Source organism: Manis pentadactyla, chromosome 11, assembly GCF_030020395.1.
Source record: "Manis pentadactyla isolate mManPen7 chromosome 11, mManPen7.hap1, whole genome shotgun sequence".
In the NCBI taxonomy this organism is placed as follows: domain Eukaryota; kingdom Metazoa; phylum Chordata; class Mammalia; order Pholidota; family Manidae; genus Manis; species Manis pentadactyla.
In genome coordinates this window covers 120,073,201-120,099,860 of record NC_080029.1, presented here as the reverse complement: position 1 = coordinate 120,099,860, position 26,660 = coordinate 120,073,201, and the positions used below count along the sequence as shown (strand labels likewise).

Sequence of the window (26,660 nt, the reverse complement as noted above, 5' to 3'; positions counted from 1 at the left end):
AAGAAGACAACAATAAAGGGAAATACATCCCGTGCTCATGGATAAGAATTAATATTGTCAATATGGCCATCCTGCCTAAAGCAATCTACAGATTCAATACAATCCCTATCAAAATGCCAAGAGCATTCTTCAATGAACTAGAACAAATAGTTCTACAATTCATATGGATCCGCAAAAGATTCTGAATAGTCAAAGCAATCCTGAGAAGAAAGAATAAATCTGGGGGGATATGCCCCCCAACTTCAAGCTCTACTACAAAGCCACAGTAATCAAGACAATTTGATACTGGCATAAGAACAGACCCAGAGATCAATGGAACAGAATAGAGAGCTCAGATATAAACCCAAGCATACAGTGTCAACTAATATACAATAAAGGCGCCATGGATATACAATGGGGGAAATGGCAGCCTCTTTAACAACTGGAGTTGGCAGAACTAGACAGCTACATGCAAGAGAATGAAACTGGATCACTGTCTAACCCCATACACAAAAGTAAACTCGAAATGGATCAAAGACCTGAATGTAAGTCATGAAACCATAAAACTCTTATAAGAAAACATAGGCAAAAATCTCTTGAATATAAACATGAGCAATTTTTTTCCTGAACACATCTCTTCAGGCAAGGAAAACAAAAGCAAAAATGAACAAATGGAACTACATCAAACCAAGAAGCTTCTGTACAGCAAAGGACACCATCAGTAAAACAAAAAGACATCCTACAGTATGGAACAGCATATTCATAAACCACATATCTGGCAAGGGGTTAACATCCAAAATATATAAAGAATTCACATGCCTCAATACTCAAAAAGCAATTAATCTGACTAAAAAATGGGCAGAGGATCTGAACAGACATTTCTCCAAAGAAGAAATTCAGATGGCCAACAGGCACATTAAAAGATGCTCCACATTACTAATCATCAGGGAAACGGGAATTCAAACCACAATAAGGTATCACCTCACACCAGTTAGGATGGCCAACATGCAAAAGACAAGCAACACAACACAGAGAAGACACGTAGTGATTCTACAACATCTTACTATGCTGATGGACAGTGACTGTAATGGGGTGTGTGTGGGGGGACCTGGGGTAGGGGAGAGCCTAGTAAACATAATGTTCTTCATGTAATTGTAGATTAATGATAACAAAATAAATAAAAATAAAAAAAAGGAAATGGTAATTATGTGAAGTGATGCAGGTGTTAGCTAATGCTAGGATAGTAATCAGCTTGCAATATATAAATGAATGAAATTAACAGATTGCATTATCTTAAACTTACATGTTGTACATCAACTATATTTCAATAAAACTGGAAAAACAAAAAATAATAAAAATAATAAAAAAAGACAAACAACAACAAATGCTGGCAAGGATGTGGAGAAAGGGGAACACTCCTACACTGCTGGTGGGAATGTAAATTAGTTCAACCATTGTGGAAAGCAATATGGAGGTTCCTCAAAAAACTAAAAATAGAGATACCATTTGACCCAGGAACTCCACCTCTAAGAATTTACCCAAAGAAAGCAAGATCCCTTATTCAAAAAGATCCCTGATTCAAAAATATGCACCCCTATGTTTATCGCAGCACTATTTACAATAGTCAAGATATGGAAGCAACCTAAGTGTCCATCAGTAGATGAATGGATAAAGAACATGTGGTACATAGACCCAATGGAATACTATTCAGCCATAAGAAGAAAACAAATCCTACCATTTGCAAGAACATGGATGGAGCTAGAGGGTATTATGCTTCGTGAAATAAACCAGGCAGAGAAAGACAAGTACCTAACGTTTTCACTTATTTATGGATTATAACAACAAAGCAATACAAAACAGCAGCAGACTCAGACTCCAAGAAGGGAAAAACGTTACTGAAGGGAAGGGGTTGTGGAGGGTTGGTGGGGAGGAAGGGAGAAGGGGATTGTGGGGTGTCATGATTGGTGCACATGGTGTATGTGGGGTCACAATGAAGACAGTATAGCACAGAGAAGACAGGTAGTGACTCTATAGCACCTTATTATGCTGATGGACAGTGACTGCAATGGGGTGTTGAGGGTGACTTGATAATATGGGTGAATGTAGTAACCACAATGTTGCTTATGTGAAACCTTTATAAGATTGTTTATCAATGACACCTTAATAAAAAATAAGTAAGCAATAGTGCCATAAGAACTGTATCGAAACCCATGCTAGCTGTCTATATTAATCAAACTAATCATTAATTCCCAGATAAGTTTTTCTAAGAATCATCAGCTATTTTTAGAAAAAAAAAAAACAGAACATTATGAGAAAGAAGAAACAAAATTAAGAGAAGAGGAAAAAAGAATTCTGGAAAGCAGAACAGAACTTCAGGAGTCAAAACACAGAGAGTCTATAAAGAGAAAAAGAAAAGACAAACTTCTTGGAAATTAAAAATTACTGAAATAAAAAATATTGAATGGATAGGATAAATAACAGAATGTGAACAGATAAAATCAAAATGATCAGGAAGTTAAGATTAAGGAAATGTCTCTGAATATACAGCAGAAAGAAGGTGGTGGAAAATATGAGAGGCAAGTTAAGAGACATGGAGAATAGGCACAGAAAATGTCTGACAGAGTGAAAAACAGTGTGGCATATGCTACTGGTTAAATCCAGTCTCCTCCTTTTCCTTACCAAAAGAATCTTAGTCTTGTGTAGAGAGGCAATGTGTCCTACTCAAAAACTACACTTTCCAGTCTTCCTTATAAAAGGGGTAGTTGATGCCTGTTGGAGATTTCTGGGAAGGTTGTACCATCCTGATACAGGTTATGTCTTTTCTCTCTGTTGCTAGAATGATGGTGTGATGTTAGAGCTGCAGCTAATATCTTGTAACCATGAAGAAAAAACTGCAGCCTTGACATCGCTGGACTATCAAATCAATGTTGGCAACTACTTACCTGGACTTCCTGTTCCATGAGAAAAAAGTAAATCCTTAATTTGCAAAGCCAACATTAGTCAAATTTTTTGTGTAGTTAATCACAATCCATAACTGACACAAAGAGAAAAATAAACAAAGAACTACTCAAAGAAAATGTCCCTGAGCCAAGGAAAGGCAAAGGTCTTCAGAGTGAAAGAGCCAACTGAGTGTTCCACAGTCAAGGGGAAAATAAAAAGAAACACATCTAGACAACTATGACTGACATTTCAGAACTCCAGTGATAACTGGATAACTCAAAGCTTCTAGAGCAGAAAGCAGGTTTATCAACAAGAATCAGACTGGCTACAGACTGCTGTGATTGCCAGAAACAGCAATGTCTAATAAGTTATGAGGATACATGACTTTTTTTATATCTCATATCTACCCAAGTCATCAATCAAGTCTGAGGATAAAATAAAAACATCCCTGGCATGTTAAGAATTCAGCAATAATAACAAAAAAACCATATGATAAATGGAAGCATTAGCATATTACTAATAACAAAGAACTTTAATTTCCCTACATACCCAGTCTTTCTGGTTAAGTTTAGCTGCTTCATTATATACTTCAATGGCAGCTTTATGTTTTCCCAAAAGAAATCTGTGAAAGAAATATATTTTCTATAATTAACTCAAAGCTTTTACAAGACTAACCCCACTAGTCCTGCATTTGACTCAGATTCCATCCAGCAGAGAAGTCTGGAAGCCTCTTCCCTAATGAACTGGTTGTGCTGGTTTGGCAGTAAGGCTGCTCTATACCAACAACAGAAGCTTTCTTGGTAGGGACTGCACTGGTAGTTATTCTGGGGCATTGGTCCCATTATACACCATCTTCTAAATTTTTTTTCCACAGCATGTAGACCAAAGAAGACAGAAGTGAAATAATATGCCAGTTAAGCAAAAGCTGCCATCATTTATCATCAGCATCTACTAGGGACATGCCCTTCCCTCCCAAGCCTGAGTCTGTTTTCTAGATACTGAATAATGATTCTGTAGAGACAGGGGAAAACCAGGCTCCACTTAAACCAATACAGGCATGAATGACAACATAGTTAAGAAAGTGGGGACAGAAACAGCATGGAACACTTAAACACTCTGGAGTATCAAATACAAAGGTATTAGTGTACATAACAGCTTATAAAAACTTCAGAGGTTGCTTGCATCTAGGAGCCTTCAAGGCATTTGCTCAATCTACTGTGTGTCAAGTATGCTAAGTGTTAAAACAGTAGATAAGAAAAATCCATGGGTTGCCACTAAGATTAGGGATGAGGTCAGAAGTCATAATTTATATGATAAACATCAGTGTTCATCCATCAAACCAGAATGTACAATGTTTGACATTGCATATTTACAGTTCCTTTATACTAGTTTTCTCATTTTTTCAAATTTCAAAAGTAATTCACATTCTTTAAAGTGAATTATACCTACTAAGCAACTTTCCCTCTATGTATCAGGCTGATCAGGCTGCCAGAGCAGCTTCTGCTTGAGAAAACACTTTACATGGTTTTCTGTGAGTGCCCAAGCGCCTCCAGGCTGCCAATACTCACAAAGATCTGGCCACCTGCTTGAGGTTATCAGCACACTGAGGGCTCAGAACAGCGCATGTCTGAAAGAGTTCTAGTGATTCTTGGATATTTCCTTCCAGGCGAAATATCAGTGCTGCCAAGAAAAAGAAAATACAGAAAATAAAATCATGTTCTGGGAAGAATGGAATGGAGCCTGGTATCAAAAAACTTAGAAAAGAGGGAAATGGGAAATCCTATCAAAGAAATTCTTCGGACAGTTGTTATCTTTAATACAATCAGATATAATTTCAGATGGTTTAAAACAAGTAGCAAAGCTGTTAACAAGCTAAAACCTTTCCTAATAAGGTAACTCAAACCCACTTACTTCTCCACTCCCAGCATCCACCACATAGATAATCAGATGCCTTATAAATTATTCCATAAACTCATCATAATAACCAACATTCTTGGACTTCCCCATGAGATGCTCTATTTATCAGGATAATTCTGACTTTCACCTGGTAAGTTTTCAAAGTGTATACTCAAATGGGGCAAGTGCAATCAATAACCTAAGTCCAACAAGAATATTCTGCCAAAGAATACAGTAATGTTTCAGACTTAGTTTTCAGTATACAATCAATCAGAATCAATCATTTTCCCTAGGCCTAAGTTTTCAGAAAAATTTACACACTTAAGTATTAGCACTGAATGTCTGGAACTTGTGATATTTAGAATAGAGCATTTTTTTGCCATGATATCCTAGACGTGTCAACATCTTGCCAATTATGTCAGAAAATTCTATATTAATCTTAAGACTACAAATGTATGGTAACAAAGCCATTCATTTACAACAAAGTCAAAAAGAAAGCCCCTGGAAAATCTAAGAATGCTATTTTGGGCACTAATGAGTAAAATTTCAGTCAGTGGTTCCTATATTTGGTTTCTGTTGAATTTCACTTATTATCTGCTTTTTTGTCTAGGCTTCTTTCCTTCATCCTGGCTCACCTTACAAAAAATAAGGTAAGCCTTTCCTCATCTCTTTGAGCCTGAATACCAGGAACCCTTCCAAAGGCCTCTCCTAGGCCTAAACTGCTGCATGAGGCAGGGACCCTAACATTCATTCTAGAAAACACTAGCCAGAAACTAGAAAAAGGGTGAAGGATTGTACAAATTTTTTTTCAACAGAACAAGTCATTTCTTAGGTCAAATCCAGCATAAAAATTATGGGCCAATCTCAAAAAAACAGTAATATTGAGTAAGACCTTTGTGGAACATCTACTTAAATTTAAGTATTTCCTAAGTTGTTTCACTCTTTTACCAGACTCTAAGTAAAGAGTTCAATCCTCTAACAAGAACAGAAGAAATATATGTCTTACCTTGGACATAAATAGCATATTCACATAACCCCTGAGTCTCCTGAAGCTGTTCTCTGATAACAGCCTGAAAAAGAATACTTGTGAGTAGTAGAGAAGTGTCTTGAAGTGTTTTTAAGAATAGGTAGACATAGACAAGGAGCATATTTTAAGAAATGTGGGATACCAATAATTACTAATAAAGCAATTATTTGGAATTTTTAAAAATCTCAGCTCTCTTGTTATGATTACTTATTCTAGAACAGGGGTCAGCAAACTATAGGCCACAGGCCAAATCTGACCTACATAGCCTATTTTTGTACAGCTCTCAGGCTAAAAGCAGTTTTACATTTTTAAAGAGTTATTTAAAAAAATAAGAGAAGATGAAGAATATGAGACAGAGACTATATGTGGCCTAAGATACTTACTATCTGGCCCCATACAGGAAAAAGTTTGCTATTCCCTATCTAGGATCTAACTGGGTAAGCTAAGAAAAATATGAAAAGATTTCCACGCACCATTATAGATGCTAGGGGTTCTCTGATGAGCAAAATACAGGCTCTGCCTTTCCACTGTGATGGGCTGAGCCTAGAGTGCTATATAGGAGAGTGTAAGGGAAGGCTTTTCAGAGTAAACAGTTTCAGATCCTATGTTGGCAGCGGGTAGAGAAGCTGAGGTGGTGAGGAGAGTCAGAAAGAGAAGGGCTTTGAATGCCATGCTAAAAAGATTGAGAGTGATGGGAAATTTTGGGTAGTTTGACATGGGAAACCTAATTTTATTTGCTCTACAGAAAAATCATTTTTGGAGCACTGTTGAAAACAGGTGGAAAGGAGACAAGATTAGAGAGGCAATGTTTAAGAACTCTAAGAATTCTTGTGGTAACTTAAAAAAAAATGGGGACATGGAGAGGGGAAAAGGTGGACAATTTCAAGAGATAGTAAGAGAAGGATCTACAGAACTTGATGACTATCTATACTGTATTAGGGAAAGTGAGTCAGGGTACTCTGACACAGACAGCTGGGTGAAGGATGGTACCTGTCCCCGAGACAGGGGAACAGAAGGCATAGGTTTGAAAGGAAGCAGATAAATTCAGTTACAGAAAAGGTGAATTTGAAATGCCTATGAAACATTCAGTAGGTATCAGACTAGTCTAAAGTTCAGGAGCAAGTATATGGAATGAAGAGAGAAGGAAGGGATCAAGGAGAGGACCTAGGAATAACCCCAACTCTTAAGAAATAAGCAGAACAAGAGAAGCCAAAAAAAGGAAACAGAGAAAGTGGTCAAAAAAGGAAAAGGGAAAGAACAAAAGGACAATATCACAGAAGGAAAGAAATAAACTTTTCAAGATTCATATTTGTACTAAACATTGCTAGTTCTATGCATTGCCATAGACACAGGTGCCACAGATATAAATTTAAAAATACAACCTTAGAAGCATTACAAAGCTCCGTATGCCAAAAAAGACAATACCAAGGATATATGTTGATACTAATACTACTGTTTGCCAGCAAGAATTATATATATGTATATATGACATATATACAGTATGTAGTATAGTATAGTATAGAGTATACAGTTTATACTATAGTATGTAGTATATAATATACTGTATGTTATCAAAGATACAGACATTTAGAAAAAAAGAAATACAAATGGTTTTAAATATACAAAGATGAGCAGGTTCACCATAATAAGAGAATTATAAAACTCAGAGAAATACCATTTTTCACCTATTCAGGGATCAAAAAATTAAGTACTATGCTGTGTTGAACATCTGCCCTCTGCTACTGCACCAAGCCCCAGAGAGGGGCTGCCCCATCAGCCTGGTCTTGAAATGAGAAGACACGTGGAACACACCTGAACATGACCCATGACTTTTAGTGAATCCAGCTGGCCCACAGCCAATCTGAAAGCCCCTGAGCAATAAATGAATGTGTGTTGTTGGAGGCCACTGAAATACAGGGTTGTCTTTTTTTTGAGCAGCATTATCATAGCAAAAGCTAACCAATATATAAACTGTAGGGAGAGAGGAATTCACACATTATTAGTGGGATATAAACTGCCACAAACTCCATGAGACAGACACTGTTAGCTACCTAATCCAACCAGCCTCCCATTGTCTCTGTCATTGCAACCTCTCACCTTGCATGCTTCATAATCCTTACGGATATAGTGGAGATGTATCAACCAGTTCAGCTTCTCCAAAATAGGGAACTCTGGAGCTGGTAGCATATTTTAACAAAATAAACAACAGTCATTGTTAGATTTTCTCCTTTAGCATTGTCCTCATGTCTAAACTAACCACAGCATATTGCAGTTATCACATTCAATTCTTCATGCTGCTAACCCTAAGAATATAGTGCATCAAAAGTTACAGATTAAACTAACAGATATTTGTCCTGTATCAAACACTGAATATATGCTTCTCTTCAGTTTTTGTGGCTTATAATGTCAGTATCTCAAATGCTAACTTAGCCTGAAAAAAAAAATCATTCTGTCTCCTCTCTCTCCCCACCGCCTTAGTTATGGAAGGTGAATAAGAAGACTTTGTAAGGAATATTTCAGAATGTTCTGAAAAATATATATATATACACACACACATTTTATTTATAAAATATAGTGTATCACATCTGATAGAGAACCAAAAATAGTTAAATACAGTCTTAGAGATAGCTCAAATGTAAAAAATACTATACTATTGCCCAGGAATTTAAAAAAATCTATGAGTCATTGAAAATGATAAACTATAAAATGAATTACTATCTCTTTGAATGCAAAAGTTTAAAATACAGGCAAAAATTCATTATGGAATTACTTTTTCATGGAAACAAGGAGGAGAAGGATTCATATCAACCTCAAAACAGTGGTGATCTCAAGGAAGGGAGATGAAGCAATGGGATTAGGAAAAGACAAAAGGAGACTTCAGCTCTTTAATGCTTTATTTCTGGAAAAAAAAAGTTCTAAAGTATACATGGCTAAATTGTTTTATTTATTAAATTTGGCCAGTGAGTACATCAATGTTTGTATTTTTAATGTACTTTAAGACATGCTTAAGATATCCCCTGATATTTGAAAATGTAAAAGAAAGGGTACAGCAAGGAAAGAGAGGGAAATGATTTGTATTTATTTGTAAACACTCCATTCCAGAACCTTAGGAGATGTAGCAACAGAAAACCTAAGACTTTTATATCCACAATATGACAGGACAGAGAAGCTGGAACCCATAATTAATGTTGCCAGAGCTCAAAAATTAAGAAATAATGCTTCCTTTTCCTCCCCAAGAATAGGAAATATCAATGGAATTTATAAGATGAAATTATGACAGAAAATATGGAAATGATTTTATATGCCACATGAAAGAAACAAAAAAAAGATGAGGTGTTCAGCAATTGGCTCTTTATCTTCCAATTACCTACATTCTTGGCATGGGACCACCCCTCTTCTATTCAGCATGGGCCTATCTGAGATTCTTTGGTGACCTTTGTTTTCTCCCTTCTCTTCCCCCAAGCCCCATCACTCATCAGATCTTGGCCATTCATTTTCTGTCTAATCACTTCCAGAATTAAAATTCCTACAAAAGGCCATAGAAATCACCGAGTTTAAGGGCTTGTATGTGTGTGTGTACATGCAGATAAAGTGTGAAAATAAATATACCAAGATGAATAGTTCTAGGACAGGTGGCTTACTGAGAAAGCTTTGACCAAGACTCAGTTGCATGGCCTATCCCTCTGTCACCTACCCTCTAAGAAGAAAGAGTAAAAGTGAAGGAGACACTGAACCCTTTGGATTTACAATATCACTAAACATTATTGCTTCTACAGCCTAAAAGATTATGAAATGCAAATTTGAGTCTTGCCTATTACTAAAATTTCACAATAGAAGAGGAGTAATTTTTTGTATTCCCTAGGCGAAGAATGGAGAAAAAAATGTTCAACTTGTAAAGTAGCTCAATTGCCCAGAGGCTCATGAAATGGAGCCTCTGGATTAGAAGGAAGGCACCACAAACCCAAATGCTTAAACGTCATTTCACATTCCTGGAGAGATAGTTTATCTAAAAGCTAAAAGAACAGTAGAATCAGCAAAGACTTTAGAAATCATTTCAGGGTTTCATAATCGTCCTATTACCAACTGTGTGATCTAAATTTACTGTTTCCTCATCTATAAAATAGAGGCTCACCCATTCATTCATTCATTCAAAAAATATTCACAGAGTACCTACCATGTGCTGGGGACTGTTCTAGGCCCTAGGGATATGGGGGACAGTGAGAATGGAGAGTACTAGCACAAGGAATAAGTGATAATCAAACAAGTTATATATATTTATGAGAGACATTTTTCTATGGAAAAAAGCAGGGAAGAGGGATAGGTAGTACAGGGCAAGGGACTACATTTTTAAATAGGAAAATAAGGGAATAAAGTATTGTTATAGAGTTGTGAAGATCAATGACAACATATATAAAGAGGTTCAAATAGTGTCTGGTACATAGTAAGGCCAAAAGAAGCATTTAGCTATTGCTGTTATTTTTATTATCATTATTAATTTTTAAAGATGAAGGAATTCTGAATGCCTTAGAAAACCCTAGTTTATGAAGCCTGAATTTAGAATTTTATCTGTAAATGTGTAAGTCGAATTTCTTATATTCCAAATCATTGCTCACTCCAATTCCCCTTACAGACAGGGATACTGGTTCTTATATGCTTTCACAAGTATTATGAGAATTACCCATTTGAAAGACCCTCTAAAAAAGATAGGCATGTAAGTGCAAAGTAGAGTCCTCCATTATATAGCAGAGCATGGTGGTCCCCACCAAAGCTACACCTTATAAGCCTGTATTACCACAGAGGTCAGGTGGCCTGCCCATGAGAAAGGCAAAGCGATGCCTTTCAGCTGACTGTAAAAAAGACCTTGCTCCCACACTGCCCCCCAGCACCTCACCCCCACCCCGCCATCATCAGTGAAGACAAGGTAAAGCCTTTCAGCGGGTGTACGAACACCTTATTCCTATCTCAGCTCGCACACTGCCCCTCCACCATCATGGAGGCAGTAATGGTGGAAGGCTGGCAAACTGGCAACAATACTCCCTTGGTCCTTCTCTTCTCGTGCCCCCATTCCACTCTTTTGTGACATCTATTCTCCTTCTTTCCTCCTCTAAGGATATGACAGACTTACACCTTAAACAATTCCATAACCAAATAAACATGACATTTGCCCTAGTAATTTTCCTAGGTGCTAAGTTTCCTTAGGAATAGCCCTAACTCAAACCTTTACATTAAACTTTGATTAAGTTAAGGAATAGCAAGCTGGATATATGAGGGCTAAGCAGAAAATTATTATGCTTTGAATTTTTAGTTGAAAAATTTTCTAAAATGACTAAGGCTTTTGTAAGCACATTATAAATGAACACTCTGATAAAGGATCTCTTCCAGGACTAGCAGATGTGCAGCACATAGACTTTTTGTATGTAAACTTCTAGTTTTGATTCAATACTAGCCTTCTATGGAACCTAGAGCAAGTTATTTAACTTCTCTGGGCTTCCATTTTCCCCCTATAATTTCCACTAGAAAACTGTGGGAAAAAAGGAAGTGATCATTCAATAAATGTTAATTTCCTCAAGTTTTAAGAGGAATTATAACACTTTTCTACCTTGATATATTACTTGGGACATCAAAAGGTATATCTTGAAAAGAATGTAAATATCAGACAAATTTATTACTACCAATTTCAGCTCTGTATTAGTCGGGGTGTAATGAGGAAACATGGAAACCACCTGAGGATCTAAAGCTGAGGGAGTTTGATGCAGTGAACAGGTCATGGAGGAAATGAGAGGCTCAACACAGGAAAATCAGAGGTTAGCTTGGGAGCAAAAAGCCACTACCACCTCTAGGCTGTAGGAAAAAGGAAAAAAGGTATTGCTACCAGCATCCAAGGCTGGAGTCACCTGGAGAAAGCTGAAAACAAGATGCGCTGACTGGCAGAAGCAACAGATGAGATGCTTCCACAGACCACTACAGCCTTCCAATTTCCCAAGCAGAGAGAAAGAGGGGCTAGCCCTGCTCCCCCTCCCTTCTGCCCTCCCATCTCCTGCCAGGTCCTCCAATTCCCAATCCAGCCAGAACCTGCTGACCCAGTAGCCTGGGAAGGAATGAAGCCTGCCAGGGTCAGCTCCTCACAATGCACAGCAGAGAAGGAAGGGTGAGAACTGGATCTGCAGGCAAAAGGTCCAGGATCAGCAGAAATACCATCTCTGTTCAGGTACAGAAATGATGATGGAGGAGGAAGAGGAGGCAACTGAATCAGTACTCACCCAAGGACATATGCTAGAAAATGGCTTTTATTATTATTATTATTATTATTATTATTATTATTATTATTATTATTATTATTATTAAATTATTTGCTATTCAACTTGTTTGCTTCTTATGAGCTTGCAGTGGGATGAGGAAGAAAGTCATGAAAAAAGATCAATTATAGTTTCACTATATATTCTACAGTATTTAAAATTATTTTACTTACTAATATTGAAACCTAATACTTAATTACATTTTATTCTTTTTAGGGGTACCTAGGTATATGTGTGTATCCCCCATATGTATTTTTATATATATAATTTCGTGTTTATTTATATATGATTACCTAAATGATATAAATGTATATAATATGTAATTTATTTTTATATATATATATTTGATATGTATCTATATTATACCACTGAATGTTCCATGAGGCTAGTGATTCATGCAATTCAGGGACTATTACAACATTACAGATGAGGACATTAAGACTCCAGAGGTTAAGTGATCTGCCCACATTCAATAGCCAATTAATGGAAGAGGCAAGACTATAATCCACATCTCCAAGGTTCTTCGTTAAACTACAGCAAGTTTCTGCCAGTTGTGAAGAACTTTCCAATTTTCAAACTTAAGTGTTTGGGCTGTCAACTAGACATAACTTAGCAACAGAAAATTAATACTGATTTTCAAGTTTTTCTATTATTAAAAAGAAAAGCAGAAAAGGACTTTCAATATGTTAAAGTAGCAAGATTTAAAAATTAAAAGAAAATAATTCGTTGGGTTTTTTAAATACATATTTACAGTAAAGCAAAATTGAAAGGGTACAGAGAGTATTAAGTAAAAGACCCTCTAAAGTCCTCCTTTTCAGTAGAATAATTTCTTGAATATTTTCTAAGGAATTTGGTGGTTACATCATGTATATAAGTATATGGCCAAATGTACATGTGTACATGTATACAAAGGGGATTATATTAAATATACTTGGAAACTGTTTGTTTATATCTACTGAAGCTAAATATATCCTTCCTGGTGACCCAGCAATCCTGCTCCTAGGTACATATGTGTACTCAAAAACCAAGTACAAGACTTCATGGTGGCATTATGCATAACATCTCAAAATTAAAGTAACTCAAATATAGTATCTCAAAATGAAAGTATCCCAAATATTCATCAAAAGTAAAATGAGTAAATTAGGGTATAGCTGCACAATGGAATACTATATAACAATGAAAAATACCAAAAGATATTAAGAACTACATACTGAAGTATTCCATTTCTACTAGGTTCAGAAGAAGGCAAAATGGGCCTACATGATGTAAGTTAGATACAAGTAACCACCTTTGGAAAGAGTGGTTAATGACTGGAGAGGACAGGAGGAAGGCTTCTGGTATGCTGATGGTGTTCTGCATCTTAAACACAACGATGATTATATGAACATGTTCCCTTTGTAAAAATGTACTGAGCTGTATAATTATGATTTATGCACTTTTCTGCATGTATGTTCCATGTCAGGTAAGAAGTGTCAGGAGTCAAATTAAACACCTCAGTCAAAAATTTATTTCTGCTATTCCAATGCAGAAGAGGAGGGAAGAGGGCATGCAACTCAGTCTGAGAGTAAGGGCCAGATTTCCTAGACAAGACACAAAAGGCATTAACCACAAAAGAAAAATATTAATAAATCGGCCTTCACCAAAATTAAAACTTCTGATCATCAAAAGATACATTAAGAAAGTGAAAAGGTAAAGCACAGGATGGGGAAAAAAATTCACAACACATATAACAGACAAAGGATTGTATCCTGAATATATAAAGATTTCCTAAAAATCAACAAGAAAACAATCCAATTTAAAAATAGGGCAAAGAACACTTCTTTCAGAAAAGAAATATTCAATGACCAATAAGTAAATGAAAAGGTGTTCAACATAACTAGTCATCTAAATAATGTGAATTAAAATCACAATAACATACTATAACATATTCACCAGTATGTCTAATATGAAAAAGACTGACAGTACCAAATGTTAATAAGAGTTTACAGCCTCCAGAACTCTCATAATTGTTGCTACTAGGGTAGAACTGTACAACCACCTTGGAAAACAGTTTGAAAGTCTCTCATAATGATGAAACATACACTTTATATTTGTCCCAGCAATTTCACTCCCTAGGTACTTACTATAAAGAAATGAAAACACATGCCACACACACACACGTAAATAATGTCCATATAAGCTTTTATGTAATAGTGAAAAACTGTAAACAACACACATGTTCATCAACAGAAAAGCTAAACTGGCATATTCACACAATCGGATACTAGGCAGCACTTTTCAAAAATAAAAGAACAAATTAGTGATATATAATAGTAACATGTATAAATCTCAAAACATTATGTTAAGTAAAATATGCCAAAAGCTAAATGGTACATTTGGTACTGTCAGTCTTTTTCATATTAGACATGCTGGTGAATATGTTATAGCATCTTATTGTGACTTTAATTCACATTATTTAGATGACTAGTTATGTTGAACATCTTTTCATTTACTTATTGGTCATTGGTCATTTCTTTTGTGAAAGAAGTATTCTTTTCCCAATTTGTTTTTGGCAGTGGTGAAATATTATTTTTATTAATCAAATTGACAAACTGCTTTTTAAAAAATGTTAATACCCTGTGTAGTAAAGGTGTGACAGAGGAATATATATACTTATACATATCAAGAAAGAGCATAAATTGGTACTTTCTGGAGTGTAATTTAGCAATCCATTTTAAAACATTTAAAGATACACATACGCTGACACAGAAATTTTCGAAGTTTATCTCCGAGAAATAATCATGGGTATCCCAAAAGATTTTGCCACATGGAATATCAATAATGGAAAAATTAAAACAGCATGTATTTTTCCAATTGACTGGTTAAACCAAAAGACATGCATAACATGGAGTGCTGTGCAGCCATTAGAAATGACATGAAGAATACTTTCAGAAGAGGGAAAATATTTTCATTATATTAAGTAGGAAAAAGTGGGTTCTAAAACAGCCTGTGAAATGGGATCAGTCAAAGCTAATTTGACAATTGAAGTGATTACCACTTAAGCCTGCCTCAGGAGCTTTCTCTCTAAACTTTAGCTTTCACATTTCTCCCAGGTCTCTAGATACTTGTTGAATAACAAATGAAGCGTCAGGTAAGGGGATTCCTGGAGAATTTCTTTGATTCTTCCAGGACAATTGCCTGGTGCAGTACTAAGCACAGAATCTGAGATCCTCCAAATCAGCCACAACAAAAAATTCTAAGATCGCTGCCATAATTTTCATGCCAGCTGTCACAGCCACTGATCATATTAAAGCAGTCAGTTTTCACTCTCTGAGTATCTACCCTGGTCAACAACTCTGGATCGATGGGACCAATCGAGCTGGGATTAAGCCATTTGGAATGTGAACTAGGAGAACTCAGACTTTTCTGTCAAAGCCCACCACCAATTTTCTGTCCTGGACAGACAGCCTGTGTTACACTACACCAAAGTGCAGAAAGACCACACACAAGCGTGGAAGAGTCAAGGGACTGAAAAACACAATTCCAGGGCTGTAAAGAAGTCAAGGATTAAGAATTTTGATGCTGTATGTAGGGGGACTTGGTGATGGGGGGATTCTAGGATTCTAGTAAACATTATGTTCCCCATGTAATTATAGATTAATGATACCGAAAATAAAAAATTCTGCAGTGAGAGGGCAAGTGATCTACAAAAAAAATTGTATTAGTTGAGAGATATAACATTTATTATGCACAAACATGCATATTCAACCAACATTTACTGAGCCCCTGCAGTGTATGTCAGGAATTGTGTAGGTGCTGAGGATACAGTGGTGAATGAGACAGCCCCTTATGGAGAGGATGGGAAGAAAAAAAATAAAACTCAAAATAGAAATACCATTCGACCAGGAATTCCACTCCTAAGAACTTACCCTAAGAATGCAGGAGCCCAGTTTGAAAAAGACATATGCACTCCTATGTTTATTGCAGCACTATTTACAATAGCCAAGAAATGGAAGCAACCTATGTGTCCATCAGTAGATGAATGGATGAAGAAGATGTGGTACATATATGTAATGGAATATGATTCAGCCATAAGAAGAAAACAACAACCATTTCAACAACATGGATAGAGATAGAGGGTATTATGCTCTGTGAAATAAGCCAGGCAGAAAAAGACAAGTATCAAATGATTTTACTCATATGTGGAGTATAAGAATAAAGAAAAAAACTGAAGAAAACAGCAGCAGAATCACAGAACCCAAGAATGGACTAACAGTTACCAAAGGAAAAGAGACTGGGGAGGGTGAGTGGGAAGGAAGGGATAAGGGGGGGAAAGGGGCATTACAATTAGCAGACATAATGTGGGGGAGGCAGGGGGAGGGCTGTACAACACAGAGAAGGCAGGTAGTGATTCTACAGCATCTTACTACGCTGATGGACAGTGACTGTAATGGGATATGTGGTGGGGACTTGATGCGGGGAGTGTGGTAACAATAATGTTGCTCATGTAACTGTAGATTTATGGTACCAAAAAAACAAACAAAAAACTCTTAGCAGACAACAGAAAAATCTATGCTGCAAAAGGATGTATTTAGCCTGGTAACTGTAATTCAGGTATGCAGACAATAGCTACATACAAGACCCCAGGCAAGTCATGCCCCTTCCACTCAGCCTTAGCTTCCTCATCTAGAAAATTATAAATAATAAAAATAGATGGTCTGTTTGATTAAATAAAAAATTTAGGTGTTTTCCAGCCCAATGAGTAGCAAGTGCACCCAGTCCATTAGACGTGGGAAATTTTCCAGTATAGTTACCTACAATCTTATGCAAATTTAAGACTTTATATGTTAACAAATGAAGGAATCCTGTTCCTTTATGTAAAATAAAACTAAATTAATTAGAATATTAACAAATAAATATAGATAACATATATAATATCTCTATCAGATTTTTAAATGCAGTTCTGTAAAACAAAGGTACTCACTAGACAGTCTTCAAGACTCAGTTTTATATGAAACTTCATAAAAGCACAGTTATTTGACATACACATAAGGATTATTTGAAGCTTGATATGTACTATGGGAACTTTCAGTGGCTCTTCCACAAGTAGAAAATGAATACATATTTACATAATAATAAAATACCATTTAAATAAACACATTTACAGGTAAAATCAATCACCTAATATCTGATAAAAGCTTTATGGCAGAATATTTAGACTATTACTACTTTTCCTCAAAACTCACATTTCAAAAAGCTCTAATGCATACAAAGAATCAATAAGGCAAAGATCTGTGCTACTATATACATAAAATGAAATTGCATACAGACCTTTTTTCAGCCAGGGTTTTTGAGATTTGGCAGATGCAGGAAACTGAGTTCTCTGAAATGAAAGAAGTCTTTGTTAAGGCACCACCATAAATCTTGCTAACTTAAAGCATTCAACTCATCATAAACAATAGCTCTCCAATAACACAATTAATCTTTTAGCCACATACAGGTGCAAAGAATCATTTTTTATATGGTTAAAAAACAAATGTCGAGGCAGAGCCAACATGGCGGCGTGAGTAGGACAGTGGGAATCTCCTCCCAAAAACATATATACTTTTGAAAATACAACAAACACAACTAGCCCTAAAAGAGAGACCAGAAGACGCAGGACAGTGGCCAGACTGCAGCTACACCAGCGAGAACCCAGCGACTGGTGAAAGGGGTAAGATACAAGCCCCGGCCCGGCGGGAGCCGAGCGCCCCTCCCCCAGCTCCAGGCAGGAGAACAATAGGCAGAGCGGGAGGGAGACGGAGCCCAGGACTGCCGAACACCCAGCCCCAGCCATCCGGGCCAGAGCGCAGACACAGTATATGCCCAGGGGGCCCTGGATACTGGGGGAACAGGGAGTAAGACCTCAGAGCGGGTGCCGAAGCTGATGCCCCTGTGACAAAGAAAAGCGGGGGCTTTTTGAAAGTCTTAAAGGGACAGGGACTTAACAGCTTGACGGAAACAACCCAGGTCACAGTACGGCAGCTGGAAATTACAGGGAAAATCGGGTGCACTAACCCCCTGGGCAACAGCTCTGAGACCCCTCACGGAGGCAAACAGTCAAGCAGCCCCCCCATCCATCACCCCACCGGGCGCTGCGAAAGCAGAGAAGCAGCCTGAGACAAATTCTGCCCACAGAAAGGGAAATTTCTCCCTCCCGGCCAGGCAAGACACAAAGACCCACTCTACACGCAATTACCCAACACAAGCCACTAGGGGTCGCAGTTGCCCCAGTAAAGAAAGGCCAGTAGTAAGTGAAAATTTTGGCCCTCCCAGCTGACAGTCAATAGCACCTGTCAACATGAAAAGGCAAAAAAATATGATCCAGACAAGACTAACCCAGAAAGCTTCGGCATCTGCTACATCTTCCCCTGAGAAGGAATCTGGGGAGATAGATTTAGCCAGTCTACCTGAAAAAGAATTCAAAACAAAAGTCATAACCATGCTGATGGACTTGCAGAGAAATATGCAAGAACTAAGGAGGGAGAATTCAGAAATAAAACAAGCTCTGGAAGGACTTCAAAACAGAATGGACGAGATGCAAGAGACCATTAATGGACTAGAAAACAGAGAACAGGAACGCAGAGAAGCTGATGCAGAGAGAGATAAAAGGATCTCCAGGAATGAAAGAATTTTAAGAGAGCTGAGTGATCAATATAAAAGAAATAATATAAGAATCATAGGCATTCCAGAAGAAGTAGAGAGAGAAAAGGGGATAGAAAATGTCTTTGAAGAAATAATTGCTGAAAATTTCCCCAAACTAGGGGAAGAAATGGCCTCTCAGACCACAGAGGTACACAGAACTCCCATGACAAGGGATCCAAGGAGGGCAACACCAAGACACATAATAATTAAAATGGCAAAGATCAAAGACAAGGACAAAGTATTACAAGCAGCCAGAGAGAAAAAAAAGGTTACCTACAAAGGAAAACCCATCAGGCTATCATCAGACTTCTCAACAGAAACCCTACAGGCCAGAAGAGAATGGCATGATATACTTAATGCAATGAAACAGAAGGGCCTTGAACCAAGAATACTGTATCCAGCACGAATATCATTTAAATATGAAGGAGGGATTAAACAATTCCCAGACAAGCAAAAGTTGAGGGAAATTGCCTCCCACAAACCACCTCTACAGGGCATCCTACAGGGACTGCTCTAGATGGGAGCACTCCTAAAAAGAGCACACAACAAAACACCCAACATATGAAGAAGGGAGGAGGAGGAATAAGAAGGGAGAGAAATAAAGAATCATCAGATTGTGTTTATAATAACTCAACAAGCGAGTTAAGTTAGACAGTAAGACAGTAAAGAAGCTAACCCTAAACCTTTGGTAACCACAAACTTAAAGCCTGCAATGGCAATAAATTCATACCTTTCAATAATCACCCTAAATGTAAATGGACTGAATGCACCAATCAAAAGACACAGAGTAATAGAATGGATAAAAAAGCAAGATCCATCCATATGCTGCTTACAAGAGACTCACCTCAAACCCAAAGACGCGCACAGACTTAAAGTCAAGGGATGGAAAAAGATATTTCAAGCAAACAACAGAGAGAAGAAAGCAGGTGTTGCAATTCTGGTATCAGACAAAACAGACTTCAAAATAAAGAAAGTAAAAAAAGACAAAGAAGGACATTACATAATGATAAAGGGCTCAGTCCATCAAGAGGATATAACCATTATAAATATATATACACCCAATACAGGAGCACCAACATACCTGAAACAAATATTAACAGAACTAAAGGAGTAAATAGAATGCAATGCATTCATTCTAGGAGACTTCAGCACACCACTCACTCCAAAGGACAGATCCACCAGACAGAAAATAAGTAAGGACACAGAGGCACTGAACAACACACTAGAACAGATGGACCTAATAGACATCTACAGAACTCTACATCCAAAAGCAACAGGATACACGTTCTTCTCAAGTGCACATGGAACATTCTCCAGAATAGACCACATACTAGGACACAAAAAGAGCCTCAGTAAATTCCAAAAGATTGAAATCCTACCAACCAACTTTTCAGACCACAAAGGCATTAAACTAGAAATAAACTGTACAAAGAAAGCAAAAAGGCTCACAAACACATGGAGGCTAAACAACACGCTCCTAAATAATCAATGGATCAATGACCAAATCAAAATGGAGATCCAGCAATATATGGAAACAAATGACAACAACAACACTAAGCCCCAACTTCTGTGGGACGCAGCAAAAGCAGTCTTAAGAGGAAAGTATATAGCACTCCAAGCATATTTAAAAAAGGAAGAGCAATCCCAAATGAACGGTCTAATGTCACAACTATCAAAATTGGAAAAAGAAGAACAGATGAGGCCTAAGGTCAGCAGAAGGAGGGACATAATAAAGATCAGAGAAGAAATAAATAAAATTGAGAAGAATAAAACAATAGCAAAAATCAATGAAACCAAGAGCTGGTTCTTCGAGAAAATAAACAAAATAGATAAGCCTCTAGCCAGACTTATTAAGAGGAAAAGAGAGTCAACACAAATCAACAGTATCAGAAATGAGAAAGGAAAAATCACAACAGATCCCGCAGAAATACAAAGAATTATTAGAGACTACTATGAAAACCTATATGCTAACAAGCTGGGAAACCTAGGAGAAATGGACAACTTCCTAGAAAAATACAACCTTCCAAGACTGACCCAAAAAGAAACAGAAAATCTAAACAGACCAATTACCAGCAACGAAATTGAAGCGGTAATCAAAAAACTACCAAAGAACAAAACCCCCGGGCCAGATGGATATACCTCGGAATTTTATCAGACATACAGGGAAGACATAATACCCATTCTCCTTAAAGTTTTCCAATAAATAGAAGAGGAGGGGATACTCCCAAACTCATTCTATGAAGCTAACATCACCCTAATACCAAAACCAGGCAAAGACACCACCAAAAAAGAAAACTATAGACCAATATCCCTGATGAACGTAGACGCAAAAATACTCAACAAAATTTTAGCAAACCGAATTCAAAAATACATCAAAACCATCGTACACCATGACCAAGTGGGATTCATCCCAGGGATGCAAGGATGGCACAACATTCGAAAGTCCATCAATATCATCCACCACATCAACAAAAAGAAAGACAAAAACCACATGATCATCTCCATAGATGCTGAAAAAGCATTTGACAAAGTTCAACATCCATTCATGATAAAAACTCTCAGCAAAATGGGAATAGAGGGCAAGTACCTCAACATAATAAAGGCCATCTATGAAAAACCCACAGCCAACATTATATTGAATAGCGAGAAGCTGAAAGCATTTCCGCTGAGATCGGGAACTAGACAGGGATGCCCACTCTCCCCACTGTTATTTAACATTGTACTAGAGGTCCTAGCCACGGCAATCAGACAAAACAAAAAAATACAAGGAATCCAGATTGGCAAAGAAGAAGTCAAACTGTCACTATTTGCAGATGACATGATACTGTACATAAAAAACCCTAAAGACTCCACCCCAGAACTACTAGAACTGATATCGGAATACAGCAAAGTTGCAGGATACAAAATCAACACACAGAAATCTGTGGCTTTCCTATATACCAACAATGAACCAACAGAAAGAGAAATCAGGAAAACAACTCCATTCACAATTGCATCAAAAAAAATAAAATACCTAGGAATAAACCTAACCAAAGAAGTGAAAGACTTATATTCTGAAAACTACAAGTCACTCTTAAAAGAAATTAAAGGGGACACTAACAGATGGAAACGCATCCCATGCTCATGGCTAGGAAGAATTAATATCGTCAAAATGGCCATCCTGCCCAAAGCAATATACAGATTTGATGCAATCCCTATGAAACTACCAGCAACATTCTTCAATGAACTGGATCAAATAATTCAAAAATTCATATGGAACCACCAAAGACCCCGAATAGCCAAAGCAATCCTGAGAAAGAAGAATAAAGTAGGGGGGATCTCACTCCCCAACTTCAAGCTCTATTATAAAGCCATAGTAATCAAGACAATTTGGTACTGGCACAAGAACAGAGCCACAGACCAATGGAACAGACTAGAGAATCCAGACATTAACTCAGACATATGTGGTCAATTAATATTTGATAAAGGAGCCATGGACATACAATGGCGAAATGACAGTCTCTTCAACAGATGGTGCTGGCAAAACTGGACAGCTACATGTAGGAGAATGAAACTGGACCATCGTCTAACCCCATATACAAAAGTAAACTCAAAATGGATCAAAGACCTGAATGTAAGTCATGAAACCATTAAACTCTTGGAAGAAAACATAGGCACAAACCTCTTAGACATAAACATGAGTGACCTCTTCTTGAACATATCTCCCCGGGCAAGGAAAACAACAGCAAAAATGAACAAGTGGGACTATATTAAGCTGAAAAGCTTCTGTACAGCAAAAGACACCATCAATAGAACAAAAAGAAACCCTACAGTATCGGAGAATATCTTTGAAAATGACACATCCGATAAAGGCTTGACGTCCAGAATATATAAAGAGCTCACACGCCTCAACAAACAAAAAACAAATAACCCAATTAAAAAATGGACAAAGGAACTGAACAGACGGTTCTCCAAAAAAGAAATACAGATGGCCAACAGACACATGAAAAGATGCTCCACATCGCTAATTATCAGAGAAATGCAAATTAAAACTACAATGAGGTATCACCTCACACCAGTAAGGATGGCTGCCATCCAAAAGACAAACAACAACAAATGTTGGCGAGGCTGTGGAGAAAGGGGAACCCTCCTACACTGCTGGTGGGAATGTAAACTTGTTCAACCATTGTGGAAAGCAGTATGGAGGTACATCAAAATGCTCAAAACAGACTTACCATTTGACCCAGGAATTGCACTCCTAGGAATTTACCCTAAGAATGCAGCAATCAAGTATGAGAAAGATCAGTGCACCCCTATGTTTATCGCAGCACTATTTACAATAGCCAAGAATTGGAAGCAACCTGTCCATCGATAGATGAATGGATAAAGAAGATGTGGTACATATACACAATGGAATACTACTCAGCCATAAGAAAAGGGCAAATCCAACCATTTGCAGCAACATGGATGGAGCTGGAGGGTATTTTGCTCAGTGAAACAAGCCAAGCAGAGAAAGAGAAATACCAAATGATTTCACTCATCTGTGGAATATAAGAACAAAGGAAAAACTGAAGGAACAAAACAGCAGCAGAATCACAGAACTCAAGAATGGACTAACAGGTACCAAAGGGAAAGGGACTGGGGAGGATGGGTGGGTAGGGAGGGATAAGGGGGGGAGAAGTAGGGGGGTATTAAGATTAACATGCATGGGGGGGTAGGAGAAAAGGGAGGGCTGTACAACACAGAGAAGACAAGTAGTGATTCTACAACAGGTTGCTACGCTGATGGACAGTGACTGTAAAGGAGTATATAGGGGGGACCTGGTATAGGGGAGAGCCTAGTAAACAAAGTATTCGTCATGTAAGTGTAGATTAATGATTAAAAAAAAAAATGCAGTTCCTATGTGGTGACCTCTAATGAGTTCTACACAATGATATAAAGGACATATAAAAGTGTAGGCAAAGGGTCTGTTTGTGTTTATACAGAGGATCAAAGCCTAATTTGGCTACCCCGAAAATGAACTAAGAAACGATATGAAAGAGAACTTCCAACATCAGCACTCTCGGGAAGACTCATGCCAGAAGATGATCATCAAAAAACCCCAACAAAGATCCACGCACTGCTACAGCTGTAGATGCACTCATCCCACCAGCTCCTGGACTTGCCATGGGAATGAAGGAGATATCTAAGCTGGCCTGTGCATACAGTAAAACAACAAATTTGACTGGATCTATACTGTTGGAACTCAACCAAGAATTAGGAGAAGTGCAAATTGTAGCGCTCCAAAATCTTACAACTACAGACTATTTACTGTTAAAAGAACATATGGGATGTGAACAGTGCCCAGGAATGGGTTGTTTTAATTTGTCTGATTTTTCTCAAACTATTCAAATTCAGTTAGATAATAACCATCATATCATTGATAAGTTTTCACAAATGCCTAGGGTGCCTAACTGGTTTTCTTGGTTTCACTGGAGATGGCTGGTAATTACAGGTATGCTTTGGTTATGTAACTATACTCCTATTATGTTAATGTGTGTGTGCAATTTAAGTAGTAGCTTAAAATATATACATGCTGAAGTTACTCTACAAGAAGATTTGTCAAAGAAATAATCAATCTTCCCATGTTTTCTTCCGTCTGCTACTTCTATAGCTTTTCTTCTTCCTTCCTAATTACAACCTTTAAATAGAATTCGTGCCTCATATCAAATTTACCGAGTATCATAACTCCTCCAAGTGGTAAAGATACCTCAAGACAAATGCTGGGCATAGAAGCCACAGGGCATAAATAGGCAAAGAAGTAAAAAGCTAACCTTTTCAAACAATAAGGCTTCCCTCTCACTTATCAACTTCACATTTCCCTGTATGGCCCCGGAAGATGACTGGTTAGCCAGAGACGGGTAAGATTCCTCAAGGGAGGAACAACCTAAGACAGGCACAGTCGCAGGGGGGTCATCAGGTGAGAAATTGGGGATCAACAGAGGTGAGGCTTAGAACCTCACCCTCCCTGTTCTGAGAGAAATCTTCTGCATATGTGGATGTTTTATTGCCCTTGTCTAGCTTGGATTAACACATAGTCTACAGGCACACACCTGATCATCTACATTTGCTCTCTTACAACACTAAACTATGTTTTCTACCTTTATGTTGTATCTACCTACCACTTCAGCATCTTATTAAAAATAATAAAGAGAGAAATGTGGTATCCACATATAAATCAAGTATAAAAATCAAATGTGTATTCATATTTGAACTGACTGTTTATAGTTCATAATGCATGAGCAAAACCAAAAGTTTCTGTGATGACTGCCCTTGTACTGTTCACCATGTAACTTATTCACTATGTAAGAATTTGTTCTCCATGTAAGAACTTGTTCGTTATGCTTCAGAAGATTGGAGACTGACGAAAATTAGGCTTGGGGTGGATTAATGATTGTGCATTGAGCATTGACTCCCCTATACAGAATTTTATTGTTGTTAACAACCATTTGATCAATAAATATGAGAGATGCCCTAACAACAACAACCAAGAAAAAGTACACACTTCCAATTGTAAAATAAATAAGCAACCGGGATGTAATGTATAGCATAAGGAATATAGTCAAAATATTGTAACAACTTGGTATGGTGATAGCTGGTACTTAGAATTATCATGTATATAAATGTTGAATCACTGTGTTGTACACCTGAAACTAATGTAATGTAATACTGTGTGTCAACTACCCTTCAATAAAAAATAATTATCTAAAAAAAAAAAAAAAAAAAAACAAATGTCAAAGTGTACTTTTGCTACCCAAACTATCAACAATGTATAATGTATATTATAATATATACATATGTGTATTGTTAATGTATAATTATAATGCATAAAATGTGCACAAATAAATGTACTTAGTTCTTAGACACTTCACATTAGTATTATACTTAATGCTATACTTCTCAGCAGCCAAACCAAAAAAGGGGTAATTTTGATAAAAGGAAGGTTATGAGGTCATCTACACAGAAATTTTCTAGTGCTCAATTCTAGGAGGCAATTTTTTTAGAGACACATAATCTAATACAATAGAATTATGTAATACTTTCTTACACTATAACTCTGCAGAAAATCTTGAAGTGGATTTTTCTTATGTCTACCTTCTATGTTATATGACATGGTATGATATAAGCAAAATTAATGGCTGAAAATTTCTAGAAGTAATGAGACATTAATCTTTATATTTTGGATGCTCAACCAATCCTGACCAGGTTAAATGAAAACAAATCCACTCTTAGATATATCAGAGGGACTGGCACCGAAAATAGTAATAAGTTCTTAAAAGCAACCCAAGGAAAAAACATAACAGATTTCCTACAAAAAAAGGACAATTAGACCAACAACTGACTTCACAACAATTAAAAATGGAAGTTATCACATTAAGACATTTTAAGGGAGTTGGAGGAAGATGGCAGAATAGGAGATCACTCTGGTAACTTCATCCCATGTATACACCAAGGAGGCAACTACACCAAATACAACTAACTCTAAAACCAACCTGAAAACTGCAGAACGGACTGTTTACACCTGGCAAAAAAGAGCAGACCACATTGAGAAAGATAAAGAGGCAGAGTAGCAATCTCTTGAGATCTGAGCCCCCATCACAGCCCACAAGCAGGAGGGAGAGGAACAGCGTGGGGAGCAGATACATGCTCAGGTACCTGGCACACTTGGTCCTTGGGATCTGCTCCGGGAAGATGAGTCCCCACTGCCATGGGCTTTGAAGATTGGCAGGGATGGATACCAAGGAGAGATGGAGCACTATGGGGGACCAAGACTCTGGTTGCTTATGGAGGACTGGTATGCTCTGTCGATCCCTCTGAGATCCAAGGCAGAGGAAGCAGTT

The 26,660-nt window shown here is 37.4% G+C and overlaps 1 protein-coding gene across 8 annotated transcripts in view; it reads right to left on the bottom strand.

The window, feature by feature from the left end:
- The window catches only part of BBS4 (Bardet-Biedl syndrome 4), an 85,001-nt gene that overhangs the window by 30,775 nt on the left and 27,566 nt on the right, over positions 1-26,660 (bottom strand). For 6 of the 8 annotated variants that reach the window (XM_036907789.2, XM_036907794.2, XM_036907791.2 and 3 more), the window contains exons 2-6: positions 17,449-17,500; positions 7,940-8,019; positions 5,822-5,885; positions 4,488-4,599; positions 3,469-3,541 (exon numbers count right to left, since the gene is read on the bottom strand). In XM_036907789.2, coding sequence (XP_036763684.2) covers positions 3,469-3,541; positions 4,488-4,599; positions 5,822-5,885; positions 7,940-8,019; positions 17,449-17,500 — 381 coding nt within the window. Of the gene's footprint in view, positions 1-3,468; positions 3,542-4,487; positions 4,600-5,821; positions 5,886-7,939; positions 8,020-17,448; positions 17,501-26,475; positions 26,545-26,660 lie in introns of those variants that run through there. The other 2 variants (XM_036907787.2, XM_036907793.2) reach the window with 2 other exon arrangements.